The sequence below is a fragment of the Talaromyces rugulosus genome, chromosome II (assembly GCF_013368755.1).
Source record: "Talaromyces rugulosus chromosome II, complete sequence".
In the NCBI taxonomy this organism is placed as follows: domain Eukaryota; kingdom Fungi; phylum Ascomycota; class Eurotiomycetes; order Eurotiales; family Trichocomaceae; genus Talaromyces; species Talaromyces rugulosus.
The window spans coordinates 6,368,268-6,392,496 of NC_049562.1; the positions used below are offsets into that span (position 1 = coordinate 6,368,268).

The 24,229-nt window shown below is 47.2% G+C and overlaps 10 protein-coding genes across 10 annotated transcripts; 5 read left to right on the plus strand and 5 right to left on the minus strand.

Moving 5' to 3' along the window:
* Window positions 1-5,147: 5,147 nt before the first annotated feature.
* Window positions 5,148-6,032, minus strand: TRUGW13939_04689 (uncharacterized protein; the record flags this gene model as incomplete). Its single annotated transcript, XM_035487856.1, has 3 exons — window positions 5,148-5,666; window positions 5,762-5,910; window positions 5,957-6,032. The coding sequence occupies 3 exons, from the start codon at window positions 6,030-6,032 to the stop codon at window positions 5,148-5,150; spliced, it is 744 nt and encodes a 247-aa protein (XP_035343749.1).
* A 778-nt stretch (window positions 6,033-6,810) lies between these two features.
* On the minus strand, window positions 6,811-7,473 carry TRUGW13939_04690 (uncharacterized protein; the record flags this gene model as incomplete). The annotated part of the gene is made up of 1 exon (XM_035487857.1): window positions 6,811-7,473. One exon carries the CDS (start codon window positions 7,471-7,473, stop codon window positions 6,811-6,813), a length of 663 nt encoding a protein of 220 aa, XP_035343750.1.
* A 791-nt stretch (window positions 7,474-8,264) lies between these two features.
* On the plus strand, window positions 8,265-9,450 carry TRUGW13939_04691 (uncharacterized protein; the record flags this gene model as incomplete). The annotated part of the gene is made up of 3 exons (XM_035487858.1): window positions 8,265-8,408; window positions 8,456-8,564; window positions 8,621-9,450. 3 exons carry the CDS (start codon window positions 8,265-8,267, stop codon window positions 9,448-9,450), a joined length of 1,083 nt encoding a protein of 360 aa, XP_035343751.1.
* A 453-nt stretch (window positions 9,451-9,903) lies between these two features.
* TRUGW13939_04692 (uncharacterized protein) lies at window positions 9,904-10,846 on the plus strand (the record flags this gene model as incomplete). Its single annotated transcript, XM_035487859.1, has 3 exons — window positions 9,904-9,970; window positions 10,016-10,097; window positions 10,150-10,846. 3 exons carry the CDS (start codon window positions 9,904-9,906, stop codon window positions 10,844-10,846), a joined length of 846 nt encoding a protein of 281 aa, XP_035343752.1.
* A 45-nt stretch (window positions 10,847-10,891) lies between these two features.
* Window positions 10,892-11,965, minus strand: TRUGW13939_04693 (uncharacterized protein; the record flags this gene model as incomplete). Its single annotated transcript, XM_035487860.1, has 1 exon — window positions 10,892-11,965. The coding sequence occupies one exon, from the start codon at window positions 11,963-11,965 to the stop codon at window positions 10,892-10,894; it is 1,074 nt and encodes a 357-aa protein (XP_035343753.1).
* A 1,189-nt stretch (window positions 11,966-13,154) lies between these two features.
* On the plus strand, window positions 13,155-13,694 carry TRUGW13939_04694 (uncharacterized protein; the record flags this gene model as incomplete). Its single annotated transcript, XM_035487861.1, has 1 exon — window positions 13,155-13,694. The coding sequence occupies one exon, from the start codon at window positions 13,155-13,157 to the stop codon at window positions 13,692-13,694; it is 540 nt and encodes a 179-aa protein (XP_035343754.1).
* An 889-nt stretch (window positions 13,695-14,583) lies between these two features.
* Window positions 14,584-15,105, minus strand: TRUGW13939_04695 (uncharacterized protein; the record flags this gene model as incomplete). The annotated part of the gene is made up of 1 exon (XM_035487862.1): window positions 14,584-15,105. One exon carries the CDS (start codon window positions 15,103-15,105, stop codon window positions 14,584-14,586), a length of 522 nt encoding a protein of 173 aa, XP_035343755.1.
* A 1,210-nt stretch (window positions 15,106-16,315) lies between these two features.
* Window positions 16,316-17,309, plus strand: TRUGW13939_04696 (uncharacterized protein; the record flags this gene model as incomplete). Its single annotated transcript, XM_035487863.1, has 2 exons — window positions 16,316-17,234; window positions 17,284-17,309. The coding sequence occupies 2 exons, from the start codon at window positions 16,316-16,318 to the stop codon at window positions 17,307-17,309; spliced, it is 945 nt and encodes a 314-aa protein (XP_035343756.1).
* A 1,296-nt stretch (window positions 17,310-18,605) lies between these two features.
* TRUGW13939_04697 (uncharacterized protein) lies at window positions 18,606-21,051 on the plus strand (the record flags this gene model as incomplete). Its single annotated transcript, XM_035487864.1, has 6 exons — window positions 18,606-18,908; window positions 18,972-19,197; window positions 19,247-19,662; window positions 19,714-19,878; window positions 19,925-20,099; window positions 20,147-21,051. 6 exons carry the CDS (start codon window positions 18,606-18,608, stop codon window positions 21,049-21,051), a joined length of 2,190 nt encoding a protein of 729 aa, XP_035343757.1.
* A 159-nt stretch (window positions 21,052-21,210) lies between these two features.
* On the minus strand, window positions 21,211-22,771 carry TRUGW13939_04698 (uncharacterized protein; the record flags this gene model as incomplete). The annotated part of the gene is made up of 2 exons (XM_035487865.1): window positions 21,211-22,520; window positions 22,576-22,771. 2 exons carry the CDS (start codon window positions 22,769-22,771, stop codon window positions 21,211-21,213), a joined length of 1,506 nt encoding a protein of 501 aa, XP_035343758.1.
* Window positions 22,772-24,229: the final 1,458 nt, after the last annotated feature.

The following is a 24,229-nucleotide window of genomic DNA, read 5'->3' on the forward strand; positions in this document are numbered from 1 at the left end:
GTTTGAGATAGAACAATTGTAAGTTTCAGTATTGTACTTACAAGTATTGGTGGTAAATTTGCCCTCAATAGAATCGACTATCCGAATCAAAGAGCAAGGACGATTCAATCTATAATCTATAGAATCCTACGATAGAAACCCGCCCGTCATTATGCCCAAGAGCAAGGCAAGGTTGGCTTTCCTAATTGCTGAAACTATAACATGACGATGCTCAGTTTTCGCCCCTCCCCCCCCCCCCCCCCAGGCAACCTAGCTGTCTGATGAAGATGTTTGAAAATTGAAATAAGGTGAAGTCGAGTCACAGGATATCTGGTTATGTATGGAATGTACAATACATAGCCAAAGCAGGTCTGTGACCGAAAGAGTCTAAATCATGTTTATTACAAGGCAGGGAGAGGATCAAGGAGTACGGAGTTTTAGTTACAGCGACAAGTTTAGCTAAGTTATACTATAAGTCATATGCCATTGTTCAGTCTAGGTGAAAGACAAAATTATAATGCCAAATCATCGTCTTCGGAAGAAATCCATGAGGCTCGCCGTTTACGGCCTACAGGTTGTGAATCACTGGCATAAGTGTGGGTCGGGGGTAGGGCAGGAGTGCCTGCTGAAGATTGTTGATTCTGTCTTTCTGAGAGCTGGTTTGCTGCTGTTTCCCAAGTACTAAGGGTATTGGATGATAATATAGTGTCTGGATGATTTGAGCTTAATATTTTGTTGTGAAGGTCCGCACATTTCTTGATAAGATTTAAGGCATCTATAATCTTCCCTAGTTTTTTAAGAGTGAGGGCAAAATTGTGTATACTTATTAGAGTATTAGGATACTTAATACTAAGTGTCTTTTCTGACTCTATTAGATCCTGTTGATGTATGATCTTGGCCTCTTTATATTTGCTTTAATAACTAAGTAATATTCTAAGGTTGCTGGCGCTAGTAAGAGTATTAGGATGTTTAGGACTAAGTGCTTTTTTATAACTTTTCAGTATCTGTTGGTGTATAGCCTTGGCCTCTTTATACTTGTCCTGCTTTTTAAGTGTTCTTCTAAGGTTGTTGATAATAGAAAGAGTATGGGAATGCTTAGGACTAAGTGCTCTCTTATAACCTTTCTATGCCTGTTGATACATGGTCTCAGCCTCCTTATACTTGCCTTGTTTACTAAGTACTATTCCAAGGTTGTTGACAGTGATAACAGTACTAAGATGCTCAGGACTAAGTGTCTTCTTACAACCTTTCAGTGCGTATTGGTGTATAGCCGCGGCTTTTTTATATTTGTCCCACTTTTCAAGTATTCTTCCAAGGTTGTCAATAATAGTAAGAGTATTATGATGCTCAGGACCAGCCACCTTCTTATAACCTTTCTATGCCTATTGATACATGGCCTCAGTCTCCTCATACTTACTCTGCTTAAAAAGTCTTATTCCAATGTTGTTGGTACTGGTAAGAGTACGTATAGTCCCTGGTCTATAAATTTTTTCTTGGATTTTTAGGACATTCCAGGACATAGCTTCTGCCTTAATATATCTTCCATCACTGTCCAGGCACATTCCTATTTATGTAAGAAAATAATCGTGGCTGTCCTGGTAATCCTGGAATTCTGTATTGTTTATTAGATATAGTGTATATAGTAGGTAGTCTCTTCATATTAATTAATTGCTATAATCGTTATTTAGAAAAACTCTGTCTAACTGTTTGGCGGCTGTTTTTACCTAAGTTTTAAATGTTTCTTTTTTTCTTAACCAATTTTGAGTAGTAAGATGTATAAGTTGATAGAGACTGAGAATATTGTTATCAACCTGTGCATTGATAAAGGAATATGCTTTAAGAAGATTTAATACTTTAAATTTTTTTTTTGCTGATATTGTTGATGGAAGAATTGACTCTGGTATATCATGTGGGTTAATGTAAGCTATGAATGATAAAAGGTCGTTTGCTATTTGATCCACTTGCTGGATTTGCAAGAAGGAGATTAGTTAGGTTGTAATTATGGGGTTCTGAATCTCTATGTAGCGTCTATCATCCTTAAAATCTTTATTGAGTAGTTTTATTATGCTTTTCTTTTGCTTATTTAGTAATGACATATACCTTATTAAGGAAATATCAGTTTGATTGATATAGGCTGTGGCTTGGCTGATTGCTAGAGGAAGAAAAATAAGCTGTTTAAGAAGTGTGTTTGTCACATAATTATTATGTAATAAATTATTTCGAATTAATAGTTTTCTGAGTATCTTCTTGGTAGTGCTTTAATCTATATTAGGAATGGAGTGTATATTTAAGGATGCTAGCTTTAATGCAAGCTGTCGGTTGCGGGATGTAAAGAGTATGTGGCTATTCTTACTCAAAGGGATAATATCTTTAAGTGGTGGTGCTGGGGGGTTATTTTTAATCTATATTTCTATTTTATCTGTATTGTTGAAGATCAGAAGTTATTTTTCTCTAGTTTGGCTAAAATAAGTTTTAAGATGTTTTTTCATCTCTGATAGTTTTATATTATAGAGCTTTATTATTTGTGTAATACTTATGTAAGTCTGTTTAATAGTTTTATAGCTAGTGTATGGGATTTAAAAGATTGAATATCTAGGGTCTCTGTTTTGTATGTGGTAAGTTAGCTTTAGAGTGATTTGAGTCTTGTCTATGTCTTTTAATCTGGTAATAGCAAGCTTTTTTGGCCTATTAGGTATGGAGATTAAATCTTCTAATTTCTGGATTTCGTCCTGGCGATCTATGAAGCGGAGATTTTTTCTAAAAGGAATCATTAAGTGGCGATTTATGCTCGCATCTATTAAGGGATAATTAGACACTTGATATTCTAAATCTCTTGTTAGATAGTCTATTAATCTTTGTTATTTTTAGGCACTTAGTACTCTAAGAAAGCCTTTGCTACTGAGGTTCTAGTCGCTGCTGTGTATGCCTGCCACAACTTGTTTTTGTGACTATTGGTATAGTTGTATATATCTTTGATAATGATATATGGAATATTATTCTATACCTCTGTCTCTTCTATCTTAAAACTGATGATTTTCTCTTTTTTAATAAGTTTATCATGATGCTGTCTAGATTTTATTACTGTGTTAGTAGAAGCAACTGGTCTAATATATATGGAGGTTGTCCGGATATCTTCCGAGAACTCTTGATATCGAACTTGTTGACCTTTATTGTAATTAAGGTTGTTGTAGTTCTTCCCTAACGCCTCCTCGCAAATTTGATAAGGCGAGCCACTCCCAAAATAGGAGTATCTAATAAGAGAATTATGATTGGAATGCTTATAAAGATAGGAGCTTTGGAAAAGTATATTGTTAATCCTTGGATGACGCCACTTGGTGGTCTTTATTTGTTAAAGGGTGTGAAGATACTGTTGCGCCTGATTCTGAAGCTCACTGCGGTTATTTTCTGTATGAAGGCTATTTAAAAGGGTCTGGATTTTTTGATTTGGCCTGCCTAGCGTGCTCTTTAGATTAGTCTTCTGTTGAAATCTATTAGGGTATTATCTGTCAAAGTTATATTTAATTATAGAATTATTGATGATAGTATTGTTTAAGAATATGTTTTGGGTCTTTGGTGAGAAAGATGTATCTTTATAGATATTAATGATTAAAGCAAGCTCGATTTCTGTGTAGCTGACTTGCAGACTAGAGGTAATATTTGCTGCACTTCCTTTGCTCATTCTAGGTAGGTAGCATAGGATCACGTTATGCTCGTCAATTTTTTTATTTATATATGCATTCACATTGCCTTGTTGTTTGCTGTAGTGCTTTCCAAGCTGATCATAAGTATCGTTGAAAAGGGCTTCGACGGCTTCCGCTTCAAGAGTAATGGCGTAGATAATCGCGATCGTATAATCATGGCGGCTTTTCGGGAGCATTTCGCAGCAACGGCGTTAACGGCGATGGTAAAACAGAAGGTTTAGGCTGATCTCGTCGTCAAATTCTCGGTAACAACGCCTGGAAAATAGAGGATAAGCAGAGCTGAAGTCCTAGGAGAGCTGAGGCGAGATTGGTGTTTCGCAGCCTCGCGCTTGTACTGTACTCACCAACCACGGGGCTGTAATAGCCGCCCCGAGGAGGGAGAAGCACGAATATTAGCATCACATCGTTCTACTGAATGAGACAGTAATAGATGGATCTGTTGCTCTTCTAAAATTATATATCTCGGTGGCTATCCTAGTCAGCCTGTCGAGTGGAAGTTTAAAGAGGGAAGTTGAAGAGGCATGACATCAGGTAAAGTATACGGGACCTGGTTATGATACGGGCACGTTTGTTACCATACCAGTCAGTAACTAGCGCGGGACGACAATTTCCCGAAAGCCGTTCTGAAAGCAGACTAGTGTATTTCCGGCGGTGACAGTGACACCAGCATCCGGAGACTCTGCAGTGACTGCATACATCCAGTCATAGAAGTAGAACAGGCAGTAATAGTATGCAGCACGCCCCTGCCCCTGGTCCGAGCGTCTACGCACGCTCGCCAATCTGACTGGCTGCCTGCGAGAACTATACAAAACCAGCTGAATGGAAGCAAATAATTGGCCAACTTGGGTTAGTAAATGATAAGCCGTTGGTTCTTTGTGTGTTTGTAATTTTGTGCGCGGGGATCCATTGTACATCACATGTGTAATTATTAGCGAGGTCCGAAAAAAAAGATGGAAAAAAAAAGAGAAAAAAAGGAGAAAAGAAAGGAAAATGCCTCATAGCAACTAGGACAAAAAAAAAAAAAAAAAAAACATATCCACCTGCAATCTCGGTAACTAGTAAGCAATTTACCTACGGCAAAAACAGAACGAATCGGTGGAATTAGTGGGAATTCATTGCTAATACAATGCGCAGACTGTACGCAATGGTTTCGGCACACGCGCCACGCACCACGCACCTCCTGATTGCGGCGTTACGCACCGCTCTTTCTGACTCGTAGAAGTTGGCTGTATGAAGAAAAAAAGATGAAAAAAATAAATGGAAAAAAATAACTGTAACATCTATTCAGTCTATAGCACGACTCTATGGCCGGAAACCCGACCCGGCTTCCTCAACGAGAAAACCGCCAAGACTAGTCTTGCTTGCAGTGCTTAGAAGAAACAACATAGCTGTAATCACACGAAAAAAAAACAACGAGAAGGGGGGAAATTTTGTAAGGGATGTTCAAAAAAAAAAAAAAAAAACCAATCAATCGCTCCAGAAAAATGTCGACCAGTCTTCCGGAAGAGCGTCGACGTCTTCAAACCCGGAATACATCGAGTCTGGCACAAAGCTGGCGTCGAGTGGTCCAAACAAGGCTTCGTCAGCATACATTGAAGGCACTGGATGTGCTGGCTGCAGAAATGGTTCTTCCATAGTCGGAAGCGTCGCAAAAGGATAGCCCAGCGGAGGTACAGCCTCCGCCGGAGCCATATACGGGACCGACAAGTCAAAACTGGCCGGTGGCGGACTGGTCGTGGTCATGGTCATGGTCGTCATAGTCGTAGTGGTAGTCGTAGTCGTCGTGGCCTGGTCAGCAACAGAGCGTGAGCGGGCAGATGATGGAAGTAGAGGTGGCGAAGGTTGTGATAGGTGGGACAAGAGAGGAGCAGACTGGCTAGTAGGCGTAAATTGCTCACTTGACGACGGGAGTGGTGTCGCAGGATGTGGTGCAATGCGTGCGAATGAGGATGGCCGGATTCGACGTCGGACGGCTTGTCTGTGGCTCTACTGACACGTTAGCGATATATACCGTCCTCTCGAGCCCATTTTAAATAGAGCGTCGTGTTGGCGTGCGTGTGGGTGAGTGTGTTTCGCAGTACTTTTCCAGAGGATTTGCTATCGCTCTCACCATCAGACTTTTTGTCGCGGTTGAGCTTGCTGTGTTCTTCTCGGTCGATGCAAGGACCGCGACAAATGCAGCAGACAGAGAACGGCCGGCCTTTTTTGTTGATTCGAATTAACGGGCGATCTAGGGGAAATTAGCCACTGAAACTGAGCTGAGGCCAGGTCCATACCATGATGTCGGCAGCTTGACACGCGGTGGCCTCGCACGCAAGCTTCACAAGCCCACTTCTCACCGTCGATGAGCATCACTACGGGTGTTAGAGAACAACGAACATGGTGACTGGACAGGACGAGATGTTGATTGAGAGAAGAGGAAGAATGAGAAGAGAACGAAGAGCGCTGAGCGAGGAAGAGCGGTGATTAAAGCATTGGAGGCGGCAGTGGGGAAGGAGCCGCCAAGCGTGTGCCGTGGCAGTAACCTTGAACGTGGCTCAGTCGATCTTACATTTGGCATTACTCATGACCCCTGCAACAGGCGACAGAAAGACAGATCTACAACTACTCTATCCATGCTGCGCCTCGGTTGCAATTGGCTGCCCTGGCCTTGGCGCCCATCATCCATCTACGCTGGGCTGTACAAACGATGACGAGAAACACACCGCAAGGGACTTCCGTTTTCCACCCAGGTTGCAGCAGAAGCGAGCGGGGGCAGCGTCCTTGGATCCCCAACGCCCCAAGCGTGTGGCTGGGGAAAATCCCTCATACAAGTAGTGTACAGCTTGCAATTTCCTCCACGGAATGCCTTTTAGGGAAGCGCGGCTGGCGCATTTGGACCCCGAAAAACAACAGCAGGAAACGGCAAAGTGGGATCCTCCAAAGTTTCACGACAGGCAAAAGCCAAAGAGTCAAAAGTCAAGCGTCAAGAAATGTGATGTGATGTTGAATTTCAGTTTGTGCCCGCCTGTGCTCGGGTCACCATGCGGCGGTGCGGTGGGTCGCCAGCTGCTCTTGGCCCTATATTGTGGCGCGGCCGATATATCTCGCTCGAGATCAATAATATTATTGATTGAACTTCGCTATCTACCTATTTCGCTGCCAACTCCGCCTCGATCTCGTCTGCCTCCTTCATCCGCTTGTCGTTGTTCTCGCCCACGTCCAGCGCAACCAAGAACCGACTGACCATGTTGTACGCCCCAATGCACGCCGTCAGCTCCACCACCTCTCTCTCGCTAAACCGCTGCTTGACCGCGTCAAACACCGCGTCGTCGACCTTGACATTCTTCGTGACCGCATCCGTGTACAGTAGCACGTCCCACTGAGCGTCGGTGAGCTGGCTCTCCGGCAACCGCTCTGCAATGATCGCGCCATCCGCCGTGAATTTCGACGCCGCTAAATACTTGACTTCGCTCAACTGTGCTGTCGTGACGCCGGCCTTCAATGCCAGTGGCGCATGTGCATTCCACTCGTAGACTGCCTCGTTCAGTATCGCGACCCGGCAGACGGACAGCTCAAGCACCGACTGCGGTATCACCGCGTTGTTGCGGATCGCTCCCACAAACGCATTGTACCCGTCGGCGATCGGCGGAGTGTGCAAGAAGGTCAGGTCGAGGGGGATAAGAGGGCGAGGATTTCGTCGCGCCGCAATGCGCGTATAGATGTCTGCAGTCGATTCCTGCTCGGCCGGGCTGAGCGGCGTGCCGTCGGGGTTGGTTGTGGGTGCTGTAGAGGGGGCGTAGTTCAGACGCATTCTGGCAGATGCTGTAGAGCGGATCGATCTGTGGAATGATGTGTGCTTGATGGATATGAACGAGCGTCGAAACATGGAGTTGGGGATCTGGAGAAGCGGGGTACTCGGGACTTTTCAACAAAGCAACAACGCGGCTATTCGTTTATCCTCTCCCGGACCAGAGTTCACCATACTTTGTACACTGTGTGTATAGCAACATCCCACTTCCGATCGGCTAAGGGACCGGCAATTGTCTTTGCCGGCGCATCAGGAACAGGCATAGCGGCTTCCCCGCAGTGGGGTGTCTTTGAAAATGAAGTGATTCTTCTTATTTTTATTGAGTGAAGTGTATACTTGTATTGAAGTTCTGTTTAGTTATGGTCAGAATGTCTGCTATTGAAGGCCATTATCTGTAGTTCTGTTTGATCGTATTTAATGTTATTAATATACGCCTTACGGTAACAATGTCAATGTCAGACAATACCCGTTAGATCTTAATAACCACCAGCTAACCAATACCTTGACCGTTGCATGGCATTCGACATCAATTGATGTATTAATATTCTTATCGAACTCTCAAGACACCTCAACATTGAATAATTTAGCCATATACATATATATAAATATATGTATATATACTTGTTGCATTACCCGGCGATCCCCACAGTGGAGTTGTCGGCTCTTGCCTTCGGGAGCCTCGCAGCGTCATCGTTCCGACCCCGCCGTCAATATTTGACTTCTCAAACAATTCTCAACATTTACATGTATGATATTTCATCACACATTCCATGCAAAGACTCCCCAAATCCAAAATGCTGCACCATCTCATGATCGGTACCTGGACGCCGCCCGGCAGAATATACACCGTCGCTTTTGACGATGAAGCCCTTACCCTGACGCTACTCAAAAAGACCGAGATCCCCGAAGACGAGCCCATCTCGTGGATGACCTTTGACGTGAGATCCAATGCAATTCGCAACAGACAGTCCTCTGACGATAACAGCATGCCAAGAAAAACATATACGGCGCTGCCATGAAAAAGTGGTCCAGCTTCGCCGTGCGCAGTCCGACCGATATTGTCCATGAAGCCTCGCATCCGATGGGAGGAGACCGTGCGTTTTATTTTTCACCAAATACCAGTCTGCTACTAACAAATACTCTGAAATAGCCCTCGCATCATCCTCCGAAACAAACACGCGAGCCATCTTCGTGCTGGCCGCCAAGAAACCGCCATATAACGTCTACGGCAACCCCTTCTACAAACACGCGGGATTCGGCAACGTCTTTTCCGTCAACAAGACCGGCAAACTTGATCGCAATGTCCAAAATTTTGAGATTGACCCTCACTCGGGCATCCACGGCAGTGTGTTTGACCCGACCGAGACATATTTATATTCGGCCGACATGGGCGCAAACAAGATCTGGACGCATAAGAAGGACCCGGAGACTGGGGAGCTCACTTTAGTAGACAGTGTCGAGGCCCCAGGCCCTGGCGACCACCCGCGATGGGTTGCAATCCACCCCAGCGGACACTACCTCTACGCGCTGATGGAAGCTGGAAACCGACTGGCCGTCTACGTGATTGACGAGAAGCGCCACGTCCCCGTCTTCACACGCCTAATCTATCCATTAATCCCACCAGGTCTTCCCCCACGCAACAAGTATCGCTCCGACGTAGTCTTTCCGACGCAGAGCGGCAAGTATCTCTTCGCCACGGCGCGATCCAATCACAACGACGTGCACGGCTATATCAGCGCATTCCGACTGGGACCCGAAGGAAACATCGAGAAACAGCTCTTCATCAACCCGACGTCGACGAGCGGCGGTCACTCGAACGCGGTGAGTCCGTGCGACTGGAGCGACGAGTGGCTGGCCCTGTGCGACGATCAGGATGGGTTTGTTGAGATGTACCGCTTCAAGAACGAGCTGTTGGCTAGGGTGGCTAGAGTCGACATCCCAGAAAAGGGCTTTGGCATGAATGTGATTTGGTACGATTAGTTAATAAATAAATGCACATTTAGATTTATTTTCAACTAGTACGTAGTAGCACGGCCGCGAAATCGTGAAATTCCGCAAAATGGCTTCTCGGCAGGTACGATCGACATTCCACAGAGTGCCGCAGCATTTCTCCATCCTTTCTGCAGTATTTTACTAATTTCAATAATACGTCGAAAAGGTATAGTCAAATACTGTACTACCAGTACGTATGACGTGCTGATACGTATCCCGAAGATGGTCACACAGAGTAACACACGTGGATGATTTATTTCCCTTTTGGGAAATTTGACCTAACCCCTCAGAGGCATGTGGCAGGAATTGTTACTACATACTAGTACGTACTGTATTCTAATCTTTCACGGTCCATGTGCTATATATATGCAATATTTCCCATTGTCGTTTCAAAGACGAATTTTCGACTACAATCACCCTGACACCAACACTACTGACAGTATGGCTCTCACCAAATTACGACAATGGGCCTTTGTTTTGCCCACAATCACAGTATCATCATGGCTTGGTAAGTTTTTATCGCTGTTCTAGAAAGCCTGACTAATGTTTCTAGCAATGCTGGCTGCGCTGTTTAGCTCCTGGTATACCTCTGGTGAACCGCGATACGCATCTGAAGAAGACACTCAAAAAATAGCGTACGAAATCTACCAAAAAGAAACACAATGCACAAACTGATTTGTAATTCAGATTCATCTCCGACATTGGCGCGCAGTCGCTCAAACCGCTGTTCATCATCTGCACCTCGCTCTCCATGGCTACATACATTCCCAGCACGACGCTATATTTCTTGTATATGAGTCCATCCTCGGACGCAATACGTGATTCGTCATCGTCATCGTCAACAGCATCCTGGAAATCCGTGCACTCAATATGGACACGCATCGTCCTCCCGCTTCTAAGCACGCTGCTCTCCCTCATCGGCGCCACTGCGCTGATCCTACTGACCATCTTCGACACGGCGCGCTACCCATCGGTCCATCGCAGTTTACTCTCCGCCAGCATAACCACACACGTTGTAGGTTGCGGCTTGCTTTGTGGCTGGTCCTTTGTCCGAATCCGGCAACACCGACAAATAACCCTAAGCAATCATGATGATGATGATTTCGTCGACAAATTCTCCTCCACCGCCGTCGACTTGCTTCCCATTTCAAAGCCAAGTTTGGCAATAAAGAGCATCTTCGTCGCGGCCGAGTTTGCGCTCGTAGCTTTGTTTGCTATCATGACCTGGTGGCTGAAAAGGTTTGATATCGCGGCGATTATGGAGTGGGCTGTGGTGTTGATGTTTGCTGGGTATATGGCGTGTCTAATTGGTGATTTGTGGGGGGCGAGGGTGGAGATTAGGGTTGAACAGGAGGTGGATATGCCTATTGGAGTTGCTATTTAGGATATATTTTGTTTATACGATAAGAAATGCTACTAATTTCCTACATCACCATCCCAGTACAGAACTAATCGCCAAAGCCAAAACGTCCCCCTCGGCTGCATGCGTCGCTGCATTGGGATGATAGTCACAACCTACAGCAGAACCCTGCGAGGGCCAGTCAACTAAATGCGCATGTCCGCCGATTTGCGAAATGGCAGCCTTTAGTGCATTATACTGTGTCGTGTGCTGCGCGTCCTCTGTCGTCGGGTAGCTGTCGCTGAGCATTGGCGAGGTCAGCAAGAAAAACTCTGCGTCAGCATAGTGCTGTCGAATGGCATCGACAAAGTTGACCATGGCGGCCGTGTATACGCTCGGATCTAGAGGCTCACGCGCGTCGTACGGCTGTCCCGATGTATCATTAGTCAGAACATATCCAAAGTCGTTTGTACCCAGATTGATAACGACGGCATCCGGTATCCAATCCGCCGGAAACGTGTAGCTGTCGTCCGCATCATCGGCCCCATACCGAGTATAGAGCTCCGGCATAACAGGGCTTGTGTCTATCGTCGTCGTAACATAGTTTCGTACAAGTCCTATTCCGCTCCAGGCTATCACGCTGTAATCCGCGCCTAGGGACTCGGCTGCCAACGCGCCATATGTTTTGGGATTGTCTTCGAGGGCTGCACTGTTGATGCAAGGGTATGTGCCGTCTAACCCGTAGCCGACGCTGATTGAGTCTCCGATAATCTCGATTTTCTGCGTGGGACTAGGAGGTACATTCTTGGTTAGAGTCCCATTACTGGTGATATTGCCGAGAACAATTGTGCCATAGAGGGCTTCGGAACGCTTGCGCAGTTCGACGGTGTGATTGCCTGGTGCCAATCCGGATGGTGTAGTAATGGAGCTGCCGGTAACGTTTGAAATAACCGTTGGCTCGCCGCCGTCAATTATCAGGTCGACACTATTGCTACCATTCACCTCAGCAAGTCTAATGGTAGCTGAAGTTCCGGTAAAAGTAAATGCCACGCCGGTGCCAGGCCAGGTCAACTCGCTGGTTGCCGGATTCACTCGTCCGAGATACCGGACTGCCTGCGCAGCAGCGAGGTTTGCCATGAGGATGGCAGTTGAGTAAATCTTCATGGTGAGTAGCGCATATAAATACGGGTTTAAATGGGCCGAAGCAGTCACTCCAAAAAATGGGATTACGCGGGGTTTAAATATTATTCCGGATTATACTAACGTCTCTTGTTACTATCATTTTTTTCTGCATCCCCACACAGTGTAAGCCGCTATAAATAAGACCGAGACTCCGCGGTGCATCGATGGTGCCCGCATACTAGCCCATTCATACTAGAATGTACAATGGAGAATAGGAGCAGTAGTAGTTAAGATTAGCTTTAGCGGAATAGACTTTATAATATCAACTCGGTATTGAAATCAAGATTTTCGCGCAAATCATGTTTTGGGATCAGTTTGGCGTTTCAAAAAGTTGCCCACCCAGTTTATACCAACGGTAACTGGTACAGCAGTGGCTTACTCGTTTTGAAAGTAAAATATTGGCCATAAATTGAAGCATTTGAGACCGGACAGGACATCCACACGATTCCGTGGATAAAATCCATGTACGAAGCGATTCCTTCTCGAATATTTCAAATACAAGAGATTAAAATCGAAAATGAGCAAAACAGACTAGAGTTCAGATGTCACTTTTGAGCCTTTTATTTTTAAATCTAGGAACTTTGAAACTGCCTATGACAATATCCGACCTGAGCCAGTTGACGTGGCACATGGCGGTGAATATTTATTCCAGCCGGATTGTGCATATACTTCCAGCCCTCCAATTGTATTTAGTCCCAGAACTAACTGTCTAAGCCGCTAGGCCGTAGCCGGTTGCTGCCGAATTACATAGTACTCAACTGCTCCAAGAATAGGAGCCAGGACGTCAGGCATTGTAGCAGGTTGCGCTCGAAAAATGCATGGCAGTGTGTGAAATACGCGACCTGGATCGATTCCGGAGCCAGGTCCAAGAGTCCTTCGAGCACCTTGGGCCCAACGAGCTGAACAGACTACTCTCGCGGACCGCCTTGTACGACCACTGGGTGGACGGGACGCGATGCCTGATTGAACAAGGGGCCAGTCCAAGTACGATAGCCTTGGCTCTTTTAGCTCAGAAGAGCTCTGTACCTATTCTAGAACTTCTAAAGGGGCTTGGGAGGGATTACAAGGCGGGTAATGAGCGCTATAACGCTTTGCCATGAGTGAGATGCGCTTGATTTAGTAATTTTCTAGTAATACGAAAGCTAAGTGTATCCTAGTTTCGCTATCCCAAATGAAAAAAGTACTAGACTGGTTGCTAGACCAAGGGCTAAACATTAATGCTCCAAGCGAGGAGGCTCACTACTCTGATAGTAACAGAGAGGGTCACGATAATGCGGTTGGAGTTCTAAACAGAGCTGCAACGTATGACGACGTCGATATTCTCGATCATCTCGTTGCTCGCGGTGCAGAACCTACCCACAGCAATGCCCTTCACCATGCTGCCATGTCATTCACTATGGTTGCTTATCTGATCGGCAACTACAAACTTGACGTCAATGCGGACGATAGCCGCGGAGGCCTTAACGCTCAAACACTTGGCAGTGGGCCATGGGGCTGTCCCCTTAACTATCCAGTTTCAAACTCCAATCTCCTGGCAGTCGAGTCGCTGTTAAAATACGGCGCGGAAGTTGGAGACAGTCCGGCGATAGCCATTAGCAAGGGGCACGCCCCGAGTCTCAAGTTGCCTCTCGATCACGGTGCTGACTCTTCAGAGGCTCTAGACACTGCTGTTCGTATGGACTTTGTCGACAGCTGCAAACCCTGCCTCTAGTATGGTGCGGACATTGCTCTGGTAGAGGCACGAGATAGGGAAATGTCGCCTAACCGGAGTATATTAGGGGAAATGCTGCAAACTTCAAGTTGCTCTTGGGCTTCTACCAGAGCTATTCTTTTATGGTTTATATAATAATGGTGGCGAGGTGGCGAACACTGGTCATATTAGCTTCCGCTAACTTAGGCAACAGAACCTACACCGTAAACCATCTGTAAACCGCCAAGAGTACACTACATGTACCTGTGCAGGGGCACCAGTCAATGGCAATAAAGTGCCGTCATTAACAGCTTTACTAGTGTATTCAGTCATCCACTATATACTCCATATATACATTTAATTTAAATATGGTAATAAAAAATCACTAATATATTAATATCCCTCGGAGAAATCCTCACGCCAAGGTTCCCCCAAGCCTTGGCCGCGCGGGGTAAAAAAGTCAAAAAAGCAAGAGGTTTTCCTGGTTGACAGCTCAACCAGGCTGCATGCGGCCCAAAGGAAAGTTTCTAGAAACATCGCACGCGCTGACAAGCCAGGGATTGGAGCTTGCTGTGAGGGGTGAGTGACTGACTGTGTTGACGTCACCGGGCTGGAGTCATGCAACAGTCGGTCTGAAATGGAAATATGGGAAATATGGAAGGATGATTGATTGCATAGGATAAAATGGATATTAGGTATCCTAAAACAGGTCTATCGTTAAAGAAAACTATCAGGCCAAAAGAATAAAAGGACTCAAGTATGCAACAAATTCAGTACTTGCAGGCATGGGATATCATAATAGTCATAAGGCAAAATTAACACCGAAAAAAAAAGGGAAAATGGAAATGGAAAATAGGAAAATGGGAAGAAATGTGCAATATGGAAAGGAAAGAGGAAGAGCTTCTGACGGTCACTGCACCCATTTGGGCATCAGATCCTCTATCATGCCTTCTTCCTTCTTCTTCCGCCTATCCTTTTCCTCCTTCTCAACGCGCCGCCGTTGCTCTTCGAGCAGCTTGGCGTCGACGCGCGGATCGAGCTTGTTCAACCACTTGTGCTTGTGCGGCTGCGAAGAAGCGGTAGTACCATTCGCCGGCTGGCTCCTCTGACTCTTCACAGGCGACCTCTTCTTGACAGTGATGTTGTTCGACTCTGCTTTAAGTCCGCGCGAGGGCGAAAGCGACTTTGTGTTTGTCTGCGGATAAGGCGGCTCGTCGCAGTCACGGATCTCGTCGAAAATAGGCTCCTTGTCGCTCTCAGGGATAGTAGCCGCCGCCAACGTCTTTGGCTTGCTGCCAAACGAAGGTGACCGAATGAAGGAGAACGAGCGGTGCGAGGTGAGGGCCGAGGAGGGGCTGAGGGAGGGGAGGTCGCTGCTATGCGAGCATTGCCTAGTGAGCGCCGACCCACTACTCGAAGGAACGGACGACATGATTGTGATAGAGTAAGAAAGATGTGAAAAGATAAAAATCGAAGGACCAATGTCAGTCCTTGATAAATTGCTGAATCACTTCATGTTTGGGCGGCGATTTGCTGACAGACGGTGGTATTTTGACGCGCATTTCAGGCGGGGAGGAAAAAGGGAGGAGGAGGAAGGGAGGAGCAAAACGTGAGGCTTTGGCACTGTTTCATTCACCGGCGCCTTTTTTTTTTTTTTTTTTTTTTTTTTTTTTTCTCGCGCTGACCGAGTGGGTCTCGCGCGTTGCGACTGGCTGGATACCGATCCTGACGTCAGATAGTGTTGGGGTTAGTCAGGTGGATGCGATACAAGGTACCCCAGATTCAGCAGCCAGTCAGACAGCAGGATCTGGGGGGTGGGACCCACCTTTTTGCGATCGCGCGCGCTGATTCCTTAATTCGCCCGCGCTATAGCCGAACGGGGATGTCACGTGGGGGCGCGCTAGCCCGCTTCGAGCCGCGCGAGCCGCGTTTGCCCGTTTTTATTCCAAGCGCCCAATTACCGGCGGTCTTGGCATACGCAAAAACCTTAAATTACGCCCTCATTACGGGTAATACGGAAATACCGGTTAATTAACCCGGTCGATTCTTGGCAACAGACTGGTGACTCTAGTTGCACACGTCAGTCATATTATTAGAGTCAGAGTAGATTCTCTTTTTAAGAAGTTGAAGATTATACATTACCAATAGATATTAGGGCCTGCTATTCATAGCAAGCAGGCTTTGTATGACAATGCACCTGACAATGCCTGACAACATTTGAATGCACTGTGAGCCCTAGTCATAGATCTCAAAGCACAACAAGAACAAAGAATACGGCTGATAGAGATACTTACAATCCTTTTGTTCTCATTCATTCTCTGTCTAGCAATTCTACTAAATATATTATATAGTAATATAATACAGAACTTGCTTGTTTGTTCCTCTCTGCTATTGTTCCAATGTTAGCTGCTAAACATAAATTCATTCCCAGTTCGTGGTTTGTATGGTAACCAGTCAATGTTAGTCACACCAAACACTGGATATCACTACCAGTTGACCACTATGATGATGTATAACTGCACATCCACGACGACTAATCAACACACACACTCACACACACTCAAAACAAGATGTTTCTTTGTTGCCTCTGCTCCCTGCTACTCACCCCCCCCCCCCAAACCATCCAAAGCCACTGACTCAGGATGACTCCGCAAGGCTCCCCAAAAAGTCTCCCAAAATCGCCTCCCAACACCGAAAAAAAGCTGCCCAGTCGTCCCATCGAGTTTGCACTCGTCGAGCCTATCAAGGGCACCTGTGATCGAGATGGCAAACAGATTGAAGCTTGGTGTCTGCCTGGTCCGAACCAAGTCATCCTCAAATCCTGGAGCCCAGATGACCCCATTTTCTTGCACTCTGACTTTGCAGACCTGAAAGGAACTCGCATGACCTGTTTCAAATGTGATGACTTTGTCATCTTCGTGTCCAAAACAAAAGTCATGATGGCCCGGCTCAGAATGGACAATATTTTCAACGGAGACATCGAAGAGGCACAACAACTAGGCAAGATTGCAGAGGAATCCCTGGACTGGACCGGGTCTGTCGACTGTATCCTCCTCACACCAGAGCTAACCACTTTCGACGACCTTGGCTCTTCCGACCCCTCCATGCAGGCCGTGATCGATGCTGAGAATCATTATCTCTCCTCTATCAAGCGGTGGGGAAGCCGCTTCCGTCAGCGTGAACTGGAAGATTTCTTTTGGTCAAAGTGGAAGATGGCTCGACACATCAGTTTAACCGTCATCCCCTACCAGCCATTTCATGACACAAGAATTCCCCAGTGCTCCTTTGTGACGCTTTTGAATGAAAAGGCAAAAGAGGTGTTGGATATCAAGGAGTTTGTGAACCTGTCCAAGGGTGAACCTTTTGTCTCTCGTCAGCACAGAAACGGCGACGACTCTCCAAGGCTTTCGACCAGGATTGGCGGCTACGGGCCCTGGAAACAGATATCCGTCCGCAGCGTCCATCAGGACATTTCTATTCTTACGATCGGATGCAGTGGCACACAGCATTTTGAAGACCGCGAAGAAGTCCATACCGAAGAAGGGAAAACCTACCATCGAAGTATGTGGTTCCCTCGCAAGATGGTGTCTCTACTGACAAGTTCTCCCAGGCTTTACCATCGTGTACAACGCATGAATCGTCAAACACTGGCTATCGATTTGTTGGCACTTGATATGCGATGAAAGCGATGGAATTGGAATGGCGAAAGGACAGCATTGACGGCGTGATTTAGGGGGCGTATTGCTGGCGTTCAAGAATAGGAGAGGTTTACCGTGTTTAATGAATTGAATGAACAGCCGTTATGACCGTGCATCTGCGCAATATTGTAACCTATTGCTCGTAGGTATCAACTGACCTGTAAAGCGGGATTAAAAGCTCCATGTCGACTTTGCAATATTGCGACACGCAGATCAATTGATTCCAAAGACTGGCCAGGAAAGGAAACATCGACTGATTTCAGCTGACAAGAACGGAAAACAAATGTCTTGGCCCGAGATTTCGGACATATTTCCTAGTTCTATAAATACTCCGGAGTCCGGACAGAGTCAACTATGTCCACTTTTAACGTTAAAACTTAAATAAAGGGCAAGGATCTGCAGACAACTACGTAGCTTTAGAGTTGTCGACCGTTATTTCTCCATGTTTTGTATACATTATTCCGAATCCGTGATCAGAACCAGGTGATCTTACGTATAGTAAATAGCGGTCTACGGACAAGCACTATTAGGAACAATATCATTTCGATTTGCCTATTAGATGGAAGATATTTCAATAATTCTATATTAAGCGCCGGTTATGAACTTTTACGTCAGACGCACGGTATTAATAATACTACAGGGTCTGGCTGACCATTACCAAGCGAGATGGCCTCGACCGTCCTCCAACCTGGTTGCAGCTAAGCCAGTAATCACCACTTATCACGCGGACGAGCCTATCGAGTCGCTTTTATTTGAAATGCCAAGGCGGCCCTAGCTTGCTGACGGGCCTTGCCGCCGACTCTTTGGAATCATTCTTACTTTTCCGCCAACATCGCGATTGTTGCATGATAGAGGAATCCGGAATCCGGATGAAAAATATTGCCCCTTGTTTTCGGCCTTTGTACCACCCCAGTATGTCTATATCCAATCAAGGCACCCTCATTGCGCGCCTTAGGAATCACTCCTGCCGCTTCAGGCTTAGCACCATGTACCGCGGTGATCAGCATTTTGGGCCAGTGCCTATTACGGCCAAAACATTTCAACAAAACGTGATAAAAGATGACATGATCTGTAGTCCATGAACAAAGTGGATATGACCAGTCCAATCACGGTTGCATTTATAATCGACCAATTCGATGCATTGGCTAGACTTTGGGAACATTGTTCCCCATATAAACAAGCTCCCCTGCCCCTCCGGAGATAGGGAGGTGCAACAAGCAGCAAAAACAGCAAAATGCGGACAACAACCTTGCTCGGAGGTGCCATCTTCCTGGCCGCTGCAGCTGAGGCGGCGTGCCCTATGATGACAGGGGAGCTCAATGCCCGTGACATACCGGAGAACCCTCATGCGTTTGATCGTCGTGACACTGAGGAATTCCTATCTCAATTCTACCTCAATGATAGCAACTCGTACCTCACTAGCGACGTCGGCGGACCCATTGCCGACCAGAACAGCTTGAAGGCTGGCGAACGAGGTCCGACTCTGCTGGAAGACTTTGTTTTCAGGCAGAAAATCCAGCACTTTGACCACGAGCGAGTACGTCGCGCGCATACCCGTGCATTATCTAGATATTTTTCAGACTCTGACGTTGGTTGATAGGTCCCCGAGCGTGCCGTACATGCCCGTGGTGCTGGCGCCCATGGAGTCTTCACTTCGTATGCGGACTGGTCTAATATCACAGCTGCGTCTTTCCTCGGCGCTGCTGGCAAGGAGACTCCTGTATTCGCTCGTATCTCGACTGTCGCCGGAAGCCGTGGCAGTGCAGACACTGCTCGAGACGTCCACGGATTCGCGCTTCGCTTCTACACCGATGAGGGCAACTATGGTATGTGGGATCTTTGGAAAGGATAAAGAAATTTTGTTAACCCACATAGACATTGTTGGCAACAACATCCCCGTCTTTTTCATTCAAGATGCGATTCTGTTCCCGGACCTCATCCATGCCGTGAAGCCACACCCCGTAAACGAAATCCCCCAGGCTGCCACTGCCCATGACACAGCCTATGACTTTTTTAGCCAACAGCCCAGCTCGCTGCACACGCTCTTCTGGGCCATGGCCGGTCATGGTATCCCTCGCTCGATCCGCCATCTTGATGGTTTCGGTATCCATACCTTTCGCTTCGTGACCGACGACGGTGCCTCGAAGCTGGTCAAGTACCACTGGACTTCTTTGCAAGGCCGTGCCAGTCTGGTCTGGGAAGAGGCACAGGCTGCCGCTGGAAAGAATGCCGATTACCTGCGCAAGGATCTATACGACAACATTGCTGCTGGCCGCTTTCCGGAGTGGGAGGTACGTTTTAGTTACACATATGCATGCCATATTTTCTAACGGATTGTCTAGCTCGGTGTTCAAATTATCGACGAAGAGGATCAACTCAAATACGGCTTTGACCTGCTCGATCCGACAAAGATCCTTCCAGTGGAGGATGTGCCCATCACTCCTCTTGGAAAGTTCCAGCTCAACCGCAACCCTTACAACTACTTTGCCGAGACCGAGCAAGTGATGGTATGCTCTGCTTGATATTTTAGGTTGACGTTACTAACATTCATAGTTCCAACCCGGCCACATTGTCCGCGGCATCGACTTTTCCGAGGATCCTCTTCTCCAAGGCCGTCTGTTCTCATACCTCGACACACAACTCAACCGAAACGGCGGGCCTAACTTTGAGCAAATCCCTATTAACCGTCCTCGCGTGCCTTTCCACAACAACAACCGCGATGGAGCTGGTGAGTTATACCATTCTATTTCTCCATGTCTGCTCTAACTTGGACAGGCCAAATGTTCATCCCTCTCAACCCCGCGGCCTACTCGCCCAACACATTGAACAACGGTTCTCCCAAACAAGCAAACGAGACACAAGGCAAGGGCTTCTTCTCAGCGCCCAAACGCAAAGTCAACGGCGGCCTGTACCGCGCAACCAGCCCGACATTCGCCGATGTTTGGTCGCAGCCTGGACTGTTCTACAACTCGTTGAACCCCACCGAGCAGCAGTTCCTGATCAACGCTCTGCGGTTTGAGCTTTCCAACATTCAGAGTGACGTGGTCAAGAACAACTTCATCATCCAGATCAACCGCGTCAACAACGATCTCGCCAAGCGCATTGCCGAAGTCATTGGTGTTGCGGCCCCGGAGCCTGATTCTACCTACTACCACCACAACAAGACCTCCAATGTCGGCACCTTTGGCACTCCCTTGAAGAAGATTGATGGTTTGACAGTGGGTGTTCTCGCCACAGTCAGCGACAACAGCAGCATCACTGCCGGACAGACGCTCGCCAAAGACCTGGCATCTTCCAACGTCGACGTGGTCGTTGTCGCCGAACACCTCACCAGCAGCGGCGATGTATCTGCCACCTACTCCCAATCCGATGCAACCAGCTTTGACGCCGTCATCGTGGCTCCCGGTGCCGAGGCTCTCTTCAGTAAGAACTCGACCTCCAACACAACCGTGACATTCTACCCAGCCGGCCGCCCGGCCGAGATCCTGGTCGACGCATTCCGCTTCGGAAAGCCTGTTGGCGCCGTGGGCAGCGCTGACTCTTCCTTGTCCACTGTTGGCATTAACGCCAGTCGTTCGGGTGTGTACACGAGCGACTCTGTCGATGACTCGTTTGTCAGCGATGTCAAGGCCGGACTTAAGGCGTTTAAGTTTTTGGACCGTTTTGCGCTGGACCACTAGATGTTTTTGTTATACAAAAACGAGCGTGTACATAATATAAAGTTATTATCTTCTAGATCTCGATATCTTTAGGATAGCCTATGTTTACAAGATTGAATGTGTGCCAAAGTTGGACATAATATATACGGGTTAATCACTACATGCTTTTCTATAGATGCTCTAACTTTTAATCCCATCCTCGCCAACTTCCAAATGCTCGCTACTCGGCAAACTCCTCGCAACCTTTGGCGAATCAAAAATGTTGTGCGACAGCATAAATATCTCATCCATCTCCTCGAGCGAGCGGCCATTTGTCTCTGGGAACAAAAAGTACACCGTGACCACGATCGCAAAGTTGATAACTGCCCAGATAATATAGTATCGATAATTAATCGTCTGAAAGCCCGTCGGCGTGACCTCGACAACCACAAAGTTAAACAACCAGGTAAAACAGTTGGACACGCCACTAATTTTGGCGCGCAGATGTGGCGGCGCCACCTCAGTCGAGTACAAAAACGTCAAGCCGAGGAAGCCAAAGGGGTAAAACATGTTGAACGCGAAAAGGCAGATAACAGCCACAATCAGTGCACCCTGGTTGTTCGCCGTCGACGTGGTACCGGCCAGAATAGCCATGGAGATACACATGCCAGACGCGCTGGTGAGCATCAGCGGACGACGCCCGAGACGGTCAATAGTCAGGACCGCAGCCAGCGCGCCCACGATCTGAATCGTCGTCATCGCGGCGCTGAGAATGCGCGAGTCGGTACCACCCAGGCCCAGACGCTGCTCAAAGATGATGGTAGCGTAGAACGTGAGCGAGTTGATACCGCACAGCTGCGAGAACGACTGGCCCGCCATCCCCAGCGCCAATCGATGGAAATTGCGTTTCTCGCCGAGCGAAAACAGATCCCACTTGTTGACCGTGCCGATCAGCTCGAGCGACCTTTCGATATCGGCGACCTCGCCGCGCACCGTGTCCGAGTCTGCATCGACGTCGCGCAGAATGCCCAGAATTTCCCGCGCTTCCTGGTCGTGGCCCTTGCCTAGCAGCCAGCGCGGAGACTCGGGGAGTTGGAAGATGAAGATCATGACGAAAATGGCCAGGGGCGCCTGGACGACCAGCGGGATGCGCCAGGAGACGGAGCTGGTGTCGATAAACGAGAAGCCCAGATCAATCCACAGCGAGGCTGCGATGCCCGTGGAGATGAAGAGACCCTCGGTCACAACATGCGCGCCGCGGTGCGACGAGCCTGATATTTCCGACTGCCAGACGGGCACTGTCGCGGTCGTGGCGCCGGTACCGATGCCCTGGATGAGTCTGGCGACGATGAACTGGCCAAACGAGTACGACGACGACATGAGCAGGGCCCCGATGATGACGAGCCCTGAGCCCAGGAAAATCACACGTCGCCGGCCAAGCAGATCTCCTACGAGGATAGTCGAGAATGCCCCGAGAATACCGCCGATAGTGAACAATGCCACGACGGTTCCTGTTATTGCGTTTAGTTTGGGAAGTTTACTAGTAGTAGTTGGAAGAATGGTTACCCTGCACGTTCGAGTTGAGTTTGCTCGTGTTATTCTCCGTGTCCATCTTGGGAAACTGCTTTATGAAAGAGGGCATCGTGAGCAAACCGCCGGCCACAGCCAGGTTGTATCCAAAGCACATGTATGCTGGAAATACAACCAGCAGGATGGTGGCCACATTGAGGCGGTGGCCTCGAAAGCCCAGGAATCGGGCCATATCAGTTCAATTGTGTGTGTTTTGAAGCCCGATAGATGTAGCAGCACAAAATAAACGAAAAGGAAAAGTGTGGGAAAAACATTGAAACAAATAGTTCACTGAAAGAAACCCCCTCCACAAGAAAAAATCCCGAATTTGCCGGTGGCGAGCCGAAAAAACTCCACCCATCTTGTGTGGGAAAGAGGAATCTAGCTTCTTCAGAGTTGGGGCTCCGCACAATTCTCCATTCCAATGCGAGAAAAACTAGATATCAAGATGATTGGAAATGATCGGCCCGGGTACGGGCGGCAGTTACGGCATCGGCTTTCGCTCTCGGCGGGGAGTGGATTACCGTATTCGGCCCGGTTGAATTGTGAAGTAATCGTGTTAATAATGATTTTTTACTGGAGGAAATATTCAATGCAGCTAATCACAGTAATAATACTCTGTACTCCTTTTCGTACCGAGTACAGGCAGATATGAGAGAGGCAAGACGCAAGTTAAGCTCATGCAGCCGGAAAGCTTGTTTTTAGTTACCTTGGCAAAGGATTTGAATTGAGTTTTTAGTTTAAGAGTAGCTTTTCAGTTCCATGTTGTATTTCCGAGTCTCGGAATTGTTTGGATTTTGTCACACTTGGTTACTAGTAACTCTACAAGCTTCATTCTGTATATACTGATACGCTAACTACATTAGGATGCATGTACGTCAACTGGTTAGTTTTACAATATAACTACTTGTACTTATGAATACTTTAAACTACGTCATTTAATTAGAAATTCTGTGGTCAGGAGTCATGTACTACCAACTGACGCAGGGGCAAGCCATATTCAAAACCGCGTGTTCGCCCAGTTTGAAACCAAACAGCAACATTGCAATTCGCATTTGAAATTAGCAGAACAGTATCCTGATTCCAATACGAGCTTCCGATGTAGTACAATCTCAAACCTTTGCCCGACAATAACCATTCGAGAAAGCAACGCAAAGGGAAGATCCATTACACAAGCGAAATTACCTGTCAAACATGAAACTCTCCAAGCGAGAGCGACTGCCATATAAACCCTGAGCCGAACCCTCCTGAAGACGTGCTTTGGTGGTAAAAAGACATCATACCACACAGTCTTGCTATACTGCTTCATCAGTTAAATTGATCTACTCAACATGAAGATCACCAACGTCCTCGTCGTTGCATGCCTTGCTCTCTGCGCCACCGCCGCACCGCCATCTGCCAAGCTGAATATCACTGCTCGTGATGATTGTCTAGGTATGTGGAATACTATGTCTCTGTCGGTCTGTTTCTTCCTACTAACGAGTAAACTGCAGCTGCTGGACTTGGATGCATCACTGACAAAGACTGCTGCGCTGGGAAATGCTTGTTGCTTCTGTGTCTTTGAGCGAGGTATGCCGTGTTATCCACCCGAGTACAACATTGATATAATCCTAACGAACGGTAGACATAAAGCTCAGGGCAAACTGCACGA